The sequence below is a fragment of the Oxyura jamaicensis genome, chromosome 4 (genome assembly GCF_011077185.1).
Source record: "Oxyura jamaicensis isolate SHBP4307 breed ruddy duck chromosome 4, BPBGC_Ojam_1.0, whole genome shotgun sequence".
Classification (NCBI taxonomy): domain Eukaryota; kingdom Metazoa; phylum Chordata; class Aves; order Anseriformes; family Anatidae; genus Oxyura; species Oxyura jamaicensis.
Genome location: NC_048896.1, coordinates 71,533,469 through 71,550,231, shown reverse-complemented (window position 1 = coordinate 71,550,231; position 16,763 = coordinate 71,533,469). Strand labels below are relative to the sequence as shown.

The following is a 16,763-nucleotide window of genomic DNA, read 5'->3' as shown; positions in this document are numbered from 1 at the left end:
GATTATAAGTTTTCTTCCAGGACACTGATGAAACTATTAAAAACACAGGCTACAAACAGCTTTGAAAAGAATCCCTCTAGAAATTCATCTGCCTCATGGCAATTTCCCAGTTACAAATGTATTTGCATTTTTAAAATCACTCCTTGTTACATAATGCTAAGTAACACCCTGAAGATCTATAACATCCTCATCAACCAAACTTTTAATCTCATCAAAACCATTCGGCAGGATCTTGACTGGTACTAACTCCATTACTCTCTTTTAATTCTCTCTCAGTTGAATTTGGGATCAGTTGTGCAATTATTTTGCCTGGGATCAGCATCAGGCCTATGATCAAGCCTATGATCATCCCAGATATCTCACCTATCCTTAAAAAAAAAATACATTATAGACTATTTGCATCTTTCAGTCTTGGAGCATCCCAAATATTCCAAAAGACAATCAAAATCAGGGTCAGGGCCCCCTTTGTTCACTCTTATTTTTGTTTTAGCTCCTGAGGTGAGCTGTCCATATCTCATGATTTTCAAACCATCACACTTTCAGGAAGGACTCCTGAATCTGCTTGTGAACCAATCTCTGTTGCAACCTGAACTGAAACGTATCAGCTTGAACTGGAGTCAGCATCTGTTTGCCACTTCCAAAACGAGTCGTAACTCTGGTGCTCATGAGCTCTAGCTGTCCCCATCCCTGAGGTTGTCTGGCATGGAGCTGCAGGAGTCAGCTGAGGCTGCAGTTGCACCTAAAGCTGCCACTGAACGTGTGCTAACACCCAGAGACACGGTGGAAATGAAAAATATTTCTCCCTGTATACTGTTGTTGTATGGCAGTATGACTGCATCATTTTACTCCAGTATCAGCTCACAAATATTCAATCAGCAGTTTCATATTACCAATAAACCCCAGCACTTCCTCTTGATAATTGCCCAGTACTGTTACCAGAGCCCCTTTTTTTTTCCCCTTTAATTTCCTAGGGAAAGAATGCCTCCTCCACAGATGGCTCCAGATTTAAATTACTAATTTTCTACTGCTTCTAACCTCTGCTTTTTATTCACTACCATCAACTTCCCCTTTACTCCATTTGTTACGTTTCTAACTGTGCTTTGTGTTCCCTCTTAGGTGGTTGTTTCTGCAACCAGCATGAATCTCTGTCGCCTAGATAATTTTGGGGGGCCTTCCATAGAGCGTTTTTAATGTTTCCCAGTTATCACCCACTCTTTTCTATCTTCAACTCCAATAATTCTTTTTGGTTCTGTGAAACCAAACTTCTATGAAGTGCCAAGAGTATTTGTATTATCGGTTTGGGCAGCACTCTTTCTGCTCATTATAAATCTTACCAAGCCACCATCACTTGTACTGGTACCTGCCAAAATGAGGGCTCTCATTTAGCCTCCCCAGAATGTGGCTTCCACTATAACACAATGCAGGTGGGGCTCGGACCCCCCAGGTAAGCAGGCAGCAAGAAATCTGGTTATTCTGTTGCTTAATGAGACGTGGTGGTCTGTAACTGCCACTAGCCAGCGATCCTCCCGGTGCCTCGCAGAGCAGAACACGGATTCGAGCATCCAAGCCCATTTACTTCTGAGCTACCAGGGAGGAGGAGAACCAGGAAGCGTGCACATGCACATCCATCCTGCTCAGAATGGCAGCTGTTCTTTAAGACTCTCTCAGCATTGCAATGTGTCCTCCTTCACTTGACCTTGAGTCATTCTTCACTTGGAGTTCATTTCAGGGCATTTCTAAATTGATGCTTGACTGTCAAAAAGACGTGACATATGATATGGGACCTGCTGGCAGGGTGAATTTCTTATAACATTAACTGAGCCCCTTCCCTGCCTGAGATTTGGACAAGTGTGCAGTATAACACGGCTTGTATCATTTTAGCTCATACACTCATTTATTTCAATAGCGAGCTGAAACCTGCATGGACAGGCTGCAAAGAGATTTTGGGGTGCGTTGAGCTGGAAAAAGAGTGAGGGGAAAGGAGAGATGGGGGTTAGCAACGAGCATCTGATCTCAGTGCTCAAAACCTGGCAAATTTGGATTGTTGTAATTGGATGGCAAAATAAAAGCAGCACACATTTTTAGCGAGAGCAGCCAGCAGAAAGCCAAGAGCCGAAGAATCAATATTACACGCACAAAGGCGTTAAAGATTGGCTGAACTGACCCATCACTGCTGCCGAAAGCAGGGAAAGGAGAAAAAAGAGATAGCAAATATCCTGTTACTTCTAAAATCTCTCTCGGTTGTGCTTTCCAGGTGGAGTGGAAAACCATGTTACTTCTGTAAATTTGAATCTGAAAAGGCATTTTATTTCTCTTATTTTTTGTTTGGAGAAAGATTTCTACCAGAAAGAAGAATGTGCCCCTTCCCAACCTCCTCTGGGTTTTATATTTGTCTGTGCTCCTTCCCCTTCCTTCTCCTTAGTGGAAGCTGCCTCTTCTTCAAGCCTCAGTCTCAACTGTAAAGTCTTCAGGACCAGGACCTCACCTATAAAACACTACACATCTGTACCACTAACGAGTAACAGTGAAACCAAGGAGCCCTCCGAGGAGCAGGGACAGCAGTCTGTGTCACTAAAATACTAAGGGCGACCTGCAAAACCCAAACCGAAGCCCAGACGGGTCAACCACAACTCTCTGCAAAATGGCAAAAAAGATAAAACCCTGCCCATGCAAATCCTTATGTTTTTTTTTTTTACAAGGGCAAACCTTACACTGAAGGGGACAAAAAAACATAATAAAGCCTTGTTCTGCTGCATTTAGATGTTTTTGAGCTGAGGCTGGTTGAGCTCTGTGCTGCAGCAGGCAGATTCAAAGGGGCTCTCTTGCAGAAGAGTCCTGGTAAAGCCGGCGGTGGCTGCACTCGAGGCTTGCCTACTAAGGGAACCTCACACTTTGAAGCTGAACAGGCCAGAGATCAGACCAAAACATCCCGAACATCAAGGGAAACCAAGGAACTGGTTAAACGCGAACATCAAGAAAAAAGGACAACAAAAAAAGGCATGAAAAAGCGTTCATCATAACCCTTGATGGCTGCTTTATCTGTGCTGTTGCTGTAGTACTCTTTGGAAATGCAATGCTCTGAAAGTATAAAGGAGACAGGATTTGTAGGGAAAAGTAATATCTTTTATTAGATCATTCGACATAGTCAGGAAAAAAAAAAGTCAAGCCCCGGGCACACAAAACGTTCTGGAAAACTTGTCTGACTTTTTCAATTACACTGATATTAACTCTACCTGCAAATCCCGCTTTGCTTTGGCTACTTCCAGCTGCCACCAGCATCTTCTTACGTTATCACCTCTACTTTTGAGATTTTTTTTTTTACCCTTGTTCTTCCTCCTTTTGCTGAAACATTTTTTTGCTGCTGGGCCAATGAGGTAAGAATAATTACTGTATTTATGACACATTGCTTCATCTTACTTGTATCTTTATACTACTTTCAGGCTGGTTTGCCTGAAATTGTGCAGCAAAGCGTAGAGTACTGGCGGCAAACCCTCACACACAGCTCCAGGCCTTTGCTTTGACCACCCACAAATATTTCCTCCTTTTTAGGCTGAAAGCTGTGACAAAATCGGACTGACAACAGCAAATAACGGCATAATGTTATTTTAAATTATACGGTCTAGATCCAGGTTTTATGTGCAGTTTCACAAATAAGTCTTTAATTTTACTTTTGGGAATGGATGGCAGCCCTGGTAACTTTTATACAGAGCAAAAAGATTACACCACATTTTTCCCCTCATATCGATGGATTTGCTCTGTTCTTTAAGGTCTCAGAACCTTAGAGAGATAACGGCAGGTTTGCCAAACTCCCTCCAGGAATTACCTAATCTTTCTAAAATTGTTTTCCAAACTAAGGCAACACACTGCACAAAATTTTTTTTTTCAGTTGAATTCTAAACTGAAAATGTTCAGTTAATGCTTTTACCTAAAAAACAAAACAAAACAGGGAAACCACACAAAGTGCAAGACATCACATAACTCCAAAACAAAAGCACTGAAATAAGAGTTTTTCTTTACATATTCCATAGCTGAAACAATTAAGATTTCGTACAAATTTAGGTATTGTTTCAGTCAAGCAGAAAGGGTATTTTTTGAGGAAAAAAACCCACCAACAAACAAAATAAAAGCAATATTTCTCCCATGTAATCATTTTCTTCCAGTGGTGATCTGCCAAATGGATGATGCTAGGCTATTGGCAAAAAGATCTTAAGGTACCCGAAGGCTCCTACAGCAACAGGACCACAGGGCTGAAAACAGAACAAATCTTATTTTCTGTGTCCAAAAGATACAGGAATGTATGCTTTCTGTAATATCTGTTAAAAACAAAACCACAAAAGTTATTGCCTTCAGATTTGCTGAGGAAACACTCTTCCCTTCCTGGCCGTCTTTTTGTGAGCAATGCAAATGCTCCACAGAGCTCCAGTCAGAGATGTGCAGGGGCAGGTATTTTTAGAACACAAACTCTCATGGATTCTGAAAGGCTCTTTGCATATGGAAAGTAAAGGGGAAGAAAAAGGGTAAAAAATGCAAAGTATTTCAGGAAAAGGATAAAATGATTCATCGACAGTTATAGAACAGAAGGGATGGGCTGGTGCTTATATCTGCTGTTTATAGAGTTGCTCGCGTGAGCCTCAACCCCTGTGCTGTGGGGATCATGTGTACCTCCCACCACCCCCCCGGGCTCCCCAAAAAAGCCTGACACAGCAGCTGGAGCCCAGCTTGCTCATGGCTGAAAGAGCTAAGTCAATACCAAGCCAATATCGAGTCAACACAGCACGCCATCAGCAGCCTGGTGGGATGGTATGGTAGCCTCCACACTAACTTAGCTGCCTTCACAGAGGTAAAAACCTCTGCGCTCATCGCCTTGCTTGGCCCATTGGACACCCAGCGTGAGATGTATGAAGGAGCAGGAAAGAAAGCTGGTGCTCCAAGAGGCCTCTGATGTGACAGATGGTGGCAAACACCACTGAAACCCTGTGCAGAGGGACTTCTGGCTCCCTCCTGAGGCGTGTGATGGCTTGATTGGCAAAAGTGCTCTGGGCACAGCCCCTGCCTATGTACAGTTGGGCATTTCAAGCCACAGGACAATTTCTGTCAGCTGCTTTGGTAGTTTGACCTCACTGGAGCAAAACCAGCACCTGAGGCAAAAATAATCGGACACTGCCTTGAGTTGATTAAACTCACCCAGTGGAGGCCCAGACCTTGTGCCAGCACAGCAAAATCAGATGTGGTTTTTAACATTTCCTCCAACACTTGGACACCTCAGGCCTCTCTGTTTGTCTGTCACCCAGACAGCAACAGAAACATTTGATCATTTTATGTTGGCTGGTGAAGTCATACATCCTTGCACATTTAAGGTTTTCTGCCTCCTTTGATACACCATTAACAAGGCATTTCATTATTGCTGGGGGGTGAGAAAAGCCTACGTTTACGTAACTTTATTTTAAAGTGAGAAGAAAGGTAACTGATGAACCAGGGGAGTACCAGGTGCTTAGCCTGGCATTAATCCTGGCACAACACAGGAAAATGCAATGAAAATTCAACTGACAAAAAACTAACGAGTATGAATGTAATTAATGCCAGTCAAAATGGTCTTATGGAAAGTGGATCTTGTCAGCCTAACCTGATGGCCATTCTTTGATGAGATTACAGGTTTGACTGAAAAAGCTTGGTTAAACAGGTATAATATACCTAGACTCCTGAAGGGCGTTTAACTTGCTACCATGTGTTATCTGACTGAAGAAAAAGCAGCAACATACAACATCAGTAGACAGTGACACACATTGATTAAGAAACTGCTGCTGACATCTCAAGTATTTGTCATTGGGGGAATCATCATGAATAGATGTGTTTCTAGCAGGGCTCTACAGGGACTGATAGCAGCCTCAATAACATTCAACATTGCTAACCAGGATCGGGAAGTTAATTTAAAAACAATCGAAAAAATTCTAGATGATACTAAAATTGATGAAGCAGCAAACAGTGGGAAAACAGGGCAGCCAAAGCAACCTGGATCACTTACTAAATTAATAAAGCCAAACACAAAGTAGGTATGTGTAGGAAGAAATGCACATAGAAAGAGAAACTGCCTTCTGGGAGCTGTTTAAGGGGAACAAAGAGACTACTCCCTTCAGTCAGATATGAACATATTATACTTATTTCCACTGCCCAAATTTTAAAGGAATGAGCAGAGGGGAGAAAAGAAGGATTCAACTCATTTTGGTAGTTTTAAACAACACTGCTTAGTTTATCTGAAGATGGAAATGAAGCCAGCATTCAGTGTGTAAGTGTCTTCATCTGGAAGAAGTACACAGTGGTATACAGCACTTCATTTAGTGGAGCAAAGCATCAAAGTCAATGGCTAGAAGCTGACTGCAGATAGCCAGGCAGGAAATTAGGCACACATTGCCACTGATGTGATTAGCTGCTGGAGTCAACTGCTGGGGAAAGAGGCAGAGCCATTGCTGCTCAGTCTCCAACTCAGGACTGGAGGCTTTCTGGGGTATTACTTTAGTCAAGTGTATGTTATGCTTTAGTCAAAGTCAAAAATAAAGTAAAAAAGATTAATGGGTTCAATATAGGTGATTGAATGAAAGCCTTAGGTCAAATTATAGATGCTAGTGATCACTTTTGGTCTTATATTTCTGAAATAAGGCCTCAACAGGAGTTGAAGTCCACATGATTCCTTTTGTCACACAGTGTTTCCATATGATGTATGAATCACTACTAAATCCTTTAAAATTGTATGAGTTATGGTAACTCTGGATTTTGGGAGAGGTATGGGGAAATATTCTAAATTTTGAGTTTTCTCTGCCCTGACCAGTGTTTGTTATGGGATTTGCTTGTACCACCAAGGGACCAATACACAAAAGGAAAACACAAGACACATAATTAGTAATACTTCACTGATAGCTGGGGAGAATAATGGAAACTACAGCTCATTTCCTGATTGCTTTTTGCTCAAATTTTGACACCGCATCTACATATTCAGGCAGTAGTTTGTTTCTGCCTTCTTCCTTTCTGCAGGTTTGGAGTATTTTCTCTCTTGCAGACCACGCTAAATTATCTGTACCTTCCTGCCATTTAGGGATTAGTTTAATGAAATTTGCATGGATCTACCCTCAGCATTGCAAAGTTTAGCTAGCAAAGTTGTACCTCCCTAGCATTTACACGTGTTGTAAAAGAAGTGTGTTTTATACAAATTTTCTTTGCTAACTTTCAATTTGCTTTTATTATCACTATTTGAGGTGAATTTTTGCTTGTGCTTAAAGTTTAGGGGATATGGGTTTAAGATACTTTGTTATAATCTGATACCACTCTTGCAGTAATGGTGAGAAATCCTAAGTTCAAAGGGGCATAAAAAGCATTTCACAGAGGGGTCTTCTACTGGATAAGGTTTTTCTGTCCAGCTCCCCCCCTCCAGTGCTAGGTATCACTGCAATGGAGAAGTGGTTGCCAAGTTTTGTTTTCAGGTTTTATTGGAAGATGAATGGGAAGAGATGTATTTATGCTTCTCACTGAGCTAAGAGCAATTTAAGAGATACTGTTCAAGATAAAAGCTAAATAAATTTTGTTAGAAGTATGGGCATAACTTTGAATAGTTTCTTTAAGTAACCAAAATAGGAGCCCCAGAAGGGAATTAGGTTTTATAAACTGCAACATCACTTACAGAACAACACAGGTAATTAGGTATAAAAGCATATGGTTGAAATTACCGTGACAAACCACCTGACGTTTGGAATTTGGGATTACAAATACATCCCATCCTGAACACTGATCATTAGTCTAAAGCTCACAATTCACATAGACAAGTATCAGCAGATAATTTTTCAGTGGGAACAGCTATGGGAATTTTGGATGGAGACAAATGCCAGTGTTTGATAACTGTGACTGCAACCTCAAAAAACATCTGGAAATTAAAACAAATTACTACTCAAAACTCCTTTTATCACTGACTGGAAATATTATGTGGCAGGGGATTGTTTACCTGGAATGCTCTCCAGTTTTCGGCGAAGCTCCTCATTTTCTTGTTGCAATGAAATTACCTCCTGTTCTAGCTCTTGACACCGAGGGCAGTAACCTTCTTCTTCTTCCTCCTCTTCCTCCTCTGGAAGTGTAGAAGACGATGGGTGACCATGAGATTCAGAAGTTGCTGGAGATGTCCATCCACCTAAAGTGTGCACTGGAGAGGTTGAAAGTGGATCCACATCTGCCAAGTGGCTAAAATCATTTACTGACGAGGTGTTCTGAGAAGGGAAGCTCCCAGAAAGCAAATAGTTCTGAAGGGAATCAGTAAAAACTCTCAGAAAGGCTGAGGTTTGTTGTTTCTTTTGCATATACTGCATCTCTATGTCTAAAATGTCTGACGTCTGACTATGGACCATTTTCCCAAGCTGACATTGCTCTTGTCTTTCACTATAATTTGGGTTTTCCTGCTTTATACAAGAAATCATGGACTGAGAGTGATTGTTGTCCAGTAGTTTTCCACCACAATTTAAAAGACTTAGAACCCGGCTGCATTGTTGGGCAAAGGCATCCAGAATCATTCGACTCTCTGAAACAAAAGAAAAGATGAATCACAGAAACCTAATGCAAAAGGTTATGCCAGGCAGCAGCAGCTAGATGAATGTACACAACCATTTACAGTAGCATGCATTTATATTTCTGAACACATTAAAATTATGGCTTCTGCTTTAATACTTCTGCAACACTGTGATTTAAAACAATCCTGACTTTGCTTCTATTTTGAGAGTGCCCTTGTGCCCTTGCTGTTAATCAGAAATGCATTGTGATGATAGTCACCGCTTAGTGCCATGTTCTTTCAGAGAGATTAAGGCAGGGAAATGGGGAAGAAAATACAAATTCCACTCAATTTGCCACAAGTAAAAGTTCAAGGAAGAATTTCTTTTGAAGCATATTTCAAGACGCTTGTGGACATTGCCTGTGTGTATTTGCAGGACATTGTGCTACACCTTCTTCCTATGCCCTGTTCCTCTCTGACAAGGCTTCCAAGCCTCATTTTTTCTCCTTTTCATCTTTACTGCACTTGCTTGACATTGGGCCTGGGCCACTTCCCATGACTCACACCAATTTTATGGGCTTTGTTTCTGTTCCTTTTCCTTTATGTTCCAAATAAGTCCAGATACAATTCAGGAGCAATAGGCACAAAAGCCTCTAAATGGCATTGAATGTATAGCATGAAGCTCCTCTGGTCTGAGGACCAGTGCTTTCTGTCCTGACTTCCTATGAGCTTGTGTGCAGGCCACCACCATGCTGTGTGGTTGTGGGGCTGTGCAGCAGGTTTTGGTGGCAGCAGCTGGATTTTGGAGGCAGGATAAGCATGCCATGTTTTACCTGGTCAGACCTACCCTGACTGACAGGAGGTGTCAACAGTCTAAACCTCAATAATAGTAGGATGGTTTTCTTCTGCAGTGCCTGTCTATGCAGAGTCAAGCTGCCATAACAGTGCTTGGACCACACGTAAAATGACCAAGACGTCTGGCTCTGACTTATGGTCTGACCTCTCATGTTCCCTGATAACAGTAACGACTTTAAAAAAAACTTATTTATGGCTTACTCATAGCTGAGTTCCTCTAGGTGCCTAATATTTTGCATGAAATAAATAAATAAATAAAAAGTCGTAGATTTAAGTGCTGCCAAATTTGGAGAGCTCTTCTCAGACAGGCTTGACTTTTAGAAAGTGACAAACGCATTCCCTTTTGAAAAGGCAGCCTGCTACAGATGCACGAAACTAAGCACCCCAAACCTTCACTTAACTTAACCTTATCACTAGAGATGAAAAGCATAGCCTCATCACACTGATAAAGTGTAAAGAACAGAAACTTTCAGAATTCATTCTGTTAAGAGGTGGTACTGCTCACGGTACTTCTCTGTGATCCAGGAGATATGCTTTCTGGTGGAAAACCTACATCACCCCGAGGTTAGTACAGCTGTCCTGAAGCATATTTGAAATGACACTAATTTGAATTTTTACCATTCTCCAGCTGTCTATAAAGAGGAAAAAAGGGCTGGGGGAGCATACAAATGCTCTGTCTTGAATGCAGCTGGAGGAGACAACCCAAGGACGTTGTCTTCTGAGGACTCAAAGGTAAGAACAGGGATGTGAAGCGGACAGACGAAAGGAAGGTGGAGTGCTGGGTGATCAGGTGGCCAGGGACAAGCCGAAAGAGCCCAGTAGCCTGAGTAGGGCTGGGGGGCCCTGAGACCATTTAAAGTAACCCTGCAATCTCCTCCTGTGCCAACAAGTCACACCGCACCCTCGTTTCCTACATGGACTCCACTCACCAAGCAGGATAGATCCATCTGACACATCTCTCTGTGATCAAAAGCGCTAAGTAACGTGCTCCAACCACATTGCAAAAGCAGAGTGGGTGCCAGCACCAGGCAGTGAACACCTGGCTCCTGCAGCCACGGGGGTTTGGTAGCTTCCATACCCATCGTCACTTCTTCCCTTTTACTGAATTAACCCAAGGGTGGCTGTCTTTAACCCCTACAATTCAAGTGCAAAATAATATAAAGCAGCACAACAGATGTAACATGTTTTAAAAGCATGGAGCCCTGTCATTATTGCATCTTTCCAACTTGGAGCTACCAACAAAACAAAAGGAGACCAAGAAACCAACCTATCACTGACAACCTCAAGTTGTGCTTTCTCTGCCTAATGTCTTTACTTCACACATTTTCTCTTTAAAATATGAGAGGATGGTATCGATTGGAACTTTGCAATCCTACTACAGAGCAGTTTTTCATTCATTTTAATCCTATAATCCGATTCCAAACTTGAAGTCATATTTACTGTTTGTATTTTAATCATTATGATCCCTGTTGAGAAAAGTTACTCATTTTTTTTTTGCGTCTCCTTGTTGCAAGGGGACAAAATATGAATGAAACAACTGAAAAGGGATTAGATTAGTTTAAGAGATGTTATGCTAATATTATGGTTTCTGCTAAAATATGGCAAAAAGTAACCTGACATTTCAAATACCAGTTTTGAAGAATGCTCTAATACACACTACCATCAGTAAAGATAAAATTAATGATTAGTTTTGTTGTAAAATTCAATGCATTACGCACGTTCACTGTGATAATGGCTTAAAATGCAACTGAGATTTTATACCGAAATGACAGCATTGATTTAATCTTCAGTTCAGTATCAGATCTACTACAAAGACACAATAACAGCAATTACTATTTTTTTTCTTAACTTTAACCCATACTCAAAGATACAAAAAGGAGAGCTGTGACTAGGCAGGGTTATTCTGCAATGCTAGCACAAGGATTTGGAGATGCTTTCTGTGGGTACCACCGGGCAGCAACAGGGAGGGATGCTCTCGGCACACGTTCTGGACACATCTGGCTCTGTGCTGAAGCGTGTACCACTGCAAAGTGACTGGTACACCAGTAACAGCACACGTGCCCACGGTCTGAACAACCCTGAATGAGAATGATAACTACGGTTATTTCTTGTGATGGAGAAAAAATAAAAACAAATGCTGCCCATTTAGCATTTATTGTAGAGCTCGGTATTTCAGCTTTTACAGAGTGACTGTAATTAGAAATGCAAGCAGTGTGCAATGTCTAATCGCTAAGAAATGACAAAAAATTATTTTTATGTGAACACTACTGAATAATCACTGATCTAGGACTCTTAATTGATTTAACGTAATGTATATATTTCCTAGGAAAGCAAGATTCTGTTGAAATGACTGCACCAGACTGAAACAGTGTAAACCGTTTATTAAATTCTTATTGTGACATTCCTCTTCCTTATTATGATGCTCACCAACCATGTCATTCTAACGTGTCAGCCCCTGCGCAGTCCTTACAGAACTTGTACTGACTTCGACCCCAATTGTGCCTGAAGGTAGACTTGCCAGATTAGGCCCATCAAGTGCCAACAGATTGTGATTAACTTGCTAAAAGCATAAGCAGTTCGAACCAGGCAATTTCCTTTGAGTGTGCCAGCAATCAGATGTCAACACATGGCAAAGCAGGTACCAGCTCCCAGATACAGCTTTCATCTTTACCTCTCATTGCTGCTGAAACAGGTGGTTTCTTGGCTACCCAACTGCCAGACTAAAACCCAGGTTTCAGTAAGAGCAAATGTCTGAAACTCAATCTGATGAATTACACGGATGCATCTGAAAAGGCTGGTGGGTATAAATCAGGTTTCTCTACACCTTTTCAATACTAAACCTAGAGAGCTTAACTAATAAAGCATCGCGCTGGGTCTCAGTGGATCTGGACTCAGGTGTTGGCTTTTCCATAGCTTCCTTTTTGACCTCGGGCAGATGGTACAAAGAGATATCTTTGTAACTATTAAGGGGGTCTGAATACCATACGTTCTCCCCTTTAGGGATTTTCACTAAGATTTGAAGGTCCAAGTTTCTTAGCAATAATCTCACTCTTCACCTTGCAGTGTTTCAGATTTTTCTCTCTCCATTTGTTGAATTATTGTATTATTATTGCTTTAGATTCCATGGTAGCATCTTTGTATCCCCAAATGGCTTTGTCCTTGTATATAAACTTTTTCATTACACGCTGAGATACAAACACTGCTGCAAATGCCCAAGTCACAAAATCGAGAACATCTGACACCATGAGTAAGGGATGGTTTTTGTGTGTATTCTGCATGAAGACACTCCAGCAGATGAAGATTACAAGTGTTTGTCCATTTCAGAACTGATCTATCTACCTCAGATAAGTGTTTCCAACTTCTTGGTTAAGGGCAAGATGATGATCTTCACCTTCTCTATTCACATTTTTTTTTTTTTGTCTGGACCTGATAGAACTTGCTTAATTGGTCTCGTTAAACATGCCAAGTTCATAGCACTGCAATGACACCTCTAAGACAGCTCTGCTCATCTTTGCTTTCAAGTAAGCAAGGCACAGCGTAAGTTCTACATTATGCTTTCCCTAAGGAGAATGAGTTGCATTTGGGGACTGTGATACTGCTTAATGTAAATTCTACCAAAGATGAAGACACGTTATTTGGATTATTTTCATGGTATGAAAACAGATTAATAAACAATTAATATTCTAAAGGAGAAAATGGGTATCTGCCCATGTCTTGAATGTGCACATGTGGCTTACTCTGCATAACAGCAGCCACAGTAACCTCTGTTCGCTGGAGAAGAGGGAAGGGTTGTGTTTGCAGCACAGCTCCCCATTTCTCACCGTGATATGACAGTTCTCAGGCTGCAAGATGGGATCTCAAGCTAGATCCTTCCTGACGATGATGCAGGGTGGAGAACCTCTGTTCTTCATCCTTCCGACAGCCCCTCTCCCTGCCAGTATTCTGGAGTCTGGTGGCCAGGGCAGTCTCTCAGAGGACTGAAAACGATGCCATTAATACTTGGCATGAGCTCTAGCCATTAGGAAATGCTTCAAAACACGGTAGCATCCCTACTCCTCCCTTTGTGGCTGTGTTATAAGTGCCCACTCTCAAAAGCAAACTTGCCAGAAACATCATGCCTAAAGATCAAGAATCAGCTGCATCACGTGTTTAAGTTGCTAGTCCAGAGTTAGACATCCCAGGGACAGGGCTTTGCTAGCCAGCTTGCTCACTGTGGCCTGCACAGTACCAGCAAAAAGAGGGGAAACCACTGAAACAGGTGTCTCTATAGAACTGTGATCCGCAGCCCTCTACCATTTCGTTCAAGGAAGCCTCTGCCATGTGCTACGGCTAAGCCAAGTGGGAAAACCCTGCAAGTCGCCTGTGGCAACTGTCTGCCTTCTGCAGAGCAACAGCAGGCAGCGCAGAACCAGTGGTAACAACCTGTACAAAATTCCACATCTGCACACCGTAGCAAGTTTTTCGTTTGCATTCTTCAGTTTTGCCTGATTTGCTTGGTAGCCAAGTCTCAGCTGTGAGAAGGGTATGTTGGGACCTACAGGAAAGCCCAGATGAGCAGGTATTGGGGCAGGGACTGCAAAGAACTTCAGTGCACAAAAACAGCCTCTCCTCAGCTATCTTTTCCAGCACAGACTGAAATCAGTGACAAACTCTGAAGCCTGCTCTAGCTCCTGGTTAGCACAGTCCACAGAGGTAGGAGAAAGTCCAAACTTCTGCTCATCAAAGCCCAGCAGGCTTTGCTGTGAATATGGCCTCATATATCATCTACCAGACAGCTGAATGTCTTCCATGGCGTAATCTGCTTCTGTGAAGAAATGTAGGTGTCACATTTATCAGCGGTGTTTTGATTGTGGGCCACAAGAATACTGAAATAACAGCATTTGGGCATTTAAAATATGCAGTAGTTTCAAGAAAAAAAAAAAAAGGCAAATATGACCTTCTGCTATGGATCCTGGGACCGTGCATCGGAGCAGCAAATTTTCAGACTAATCTATTCAAGTATTAAACTTTTTTGGTAAAGTACTTGAATTATTTGTAACAAGACACAATAAATTCATCCCGTACACGACTGCTTTTGAGTGAAAACACACATTAAAACATAGCCATATATCCTAGTAACTAGCATATCTCCCTGTTTAGTAAAGAAATGTCATCACATTTGTTACAAAGGCAAACAGCAACATACCAAAACAGGCTCCAATTTTTCTAAATAAATAAATCAATGATGTGTCAAAAATTAACAGATGAGTTAATATACCCGACGTTATCAAAACCAGATGGTGCTTCATAATATTCATCCTGTTCAGTCAAACCCTGAATATATTCTGGACCATCAGTATATAAAATAGGATGCTGCTATTTGTGATGGCAAACAAAAGCAATCATGCCTGCCAAGCACATACTATAACAGGCAGCATTTCAGCTCTGCTAGACAGAAAGTAATTAGAATGCTTTTAATGTCCAAAAGAATGATGCTGATAGGCTGCCACAGATGTGTAGATTTATGAATATTTATATGGTGGTTTATAGCTGACACTTTTATCAGTTGAAGAAGATAAAATATCTGCCTGACTCAAAAGCTTGACAGTCAGGTTAATAAAATCTCATTAAAGAGAATGACCTATGCAATTATATAGGATTTATTGTAATTCATTTTTGATTGTACTCTGCTTAAAGATGCAATTTCCCATTTCCTGATGCCAAATTTAGGTTGCATATCAAGATCTACGTGGTTTTTAACTCTGAGCCATCACCAGAAGAAAGATACGCGCTCGGCATCTCACTATCTTACACCTTCCAGGAAAAAAAAAAAGAAAAAAGAGAAGAAAAACACCCCAAATCCAACATCTCTATTTCGCTCTCCCGCTCCTCACCGCGCTTCGTGCCCGGGGAAGCAGCCGAGCCGCTTCCTCCCCGCCTGAACCGCCGCCTCTCCGGCTGCCCCCCCCCCTCCATCCCCACCTTCCTCCTCTCCCCAAGCGCCCCCCAAAGCCTCCTCCTCTCCCCCCGGACCCCCTCCAAAAGCTGCTTTCCCCCAAAAAAGCCCGGAGCTGCCCCGGCTGCAAGCCCCCCCCCCCGGGCAGCCGCTCGCCCCGTCGAACCGCGGCCCCGACGGGAGGAGCGTGCCCGGGACGGCCGGACAGAGGGACAGCGGCACGGACAGAGGGAGGCAGGGGGGGTTAACCCGCAGCATCTCCCCGTTCAACGCCAACTTTCCTCGGGACCTGCCCCCCGACGTGCGGCCGCAGCCGTGCCGCTTCGGGCCGGGGGTCCCCCGGCGGTGCTGTGGGGGGGGTCCCCGTCCCTCCTCCCCCTCGGGCGGGCACCCCCGCGCCCCCCCAAGCCCTGCCGAGCCCGAGGCGAGGAGTTGCGGGTACCTGCGCTCAGCTCCGCGCCGCCGCCCCCCGCTCCCCCCGCCGGCCCCGCCGCCGCCGCCGCCGCTCCCCCCGGCGGGCAGGGGCCGTAGCGGCCCGCGGAGCCCGGTGCCGGCGTGCGGGGGTGTCCGTGCGCGGCGGCGGGGCGTGCGGGCCCGTTGGGGAAGGGCGGGTAGGGCAGCGGCTCGGCGGCGTGCGGGAAGGGCTGCCCCGCTGCGCGCCCCCGGGGCACCTCCACCATCGCTCTCTCGTAGCGCCGTGCCAGCGCCGCCCGCTTGCCGGGGAAGGTCTTGAGGACGCTGTAGGGACCCCGCTGCTTGTAGATTTTGGGGGTGCTGGGCCCCTCCTCCGCCGCCCGCATCTCCTCCTCCTCCTCCATCCTCCACCTCCTCCTCCTCCTCCTCCTCCTCCTCCTCCTCCTCCTCCTCCTCCTCCCCCGGCCGGGCTGTGGCCGCCGCCGCCGCCGCCGCCGCGGCTCGTCTCTGTGGCACGGCGGAGCCCCGGCGCGGCGGGGCGCCGGCCTGATTGACAGGCGGCCGCGCCAATGCCTGGAGGGAGACGGGCGGCGACCGCCGAGTGTTTGGGGCGATCTCTGCTAATGGCAACGGGGCGGGGAGGCGGGACGTGGCGGGGCCGCCCCCGCCCCGGTTCCCCTCACGGAGGGTGTCGGGGGGCGGCCCGGCTGCTGGCGTCCCCTCGCGGCTCGGCCCGGCCCCGCGGGGGCCGCCCCTAAAACTTTGTGGGGTTCCCCTCACCCCTCACGGGTCGGCCCGCAGCGGAGCTGTGCCCTGAGGGTCGCAGTCCCCCGCCGAGAGAGCGGCGTGTGGTGTGTGTGTGTGTGTGCCCCCCTGTTATTAGGGGAGAAATAAATAATGCCATAAATAAAAGTATTTGGGAGCGCAGGACCTGTCAGAGTTGATTAGGGCACAGAGGACATTTTCTTCCTCATTATGCAAAAGCGTTTCATGGCGAAATAAAAAGAGGTTTCGCCGTAACTCATGCATGTCAGATTT

The 16,763-nt window shown here is 44.3% G+C and overlaps 1 protein-coding gene across 2 annotated transcripts in view; it reads right to left on the bottom strand.

Annotated features, from left to right (window-relative positions):
• BEND4 (BEN domain containing 4) overlaps nucleotides 1-16,206 on the bottom strand; it is a 28,635-nt gene extending 12,429 nt beyond the window's left edge. The window contains exons 1-2 of one of the 2 annotated variants that reach the window (XM_035325668.1): nucleotides 15,754-16,206; nucleotides 7,988-8,554 (exon numbers count right to left, since the gene is read on the bottom strand). In XM_035325668.1, coding sequence (XP_035181559.1) covers nucleotides 7,988-8,554; nucleotides 15,754-16,129 — 943 coding nt within the window. In that variant the 5' untranslated portion in view covers nucleotides 16,130-16,206. The remainder of the gene's footprint in view (nucleotides 1-7,987; nucleotides 8,555-15,753) is intronic. The other variant, XM_035325667.1, reaches the window with a different exon arrangement.
• Nucleotides 16,207-16,763: the final 557 nt, after the last annotated feature.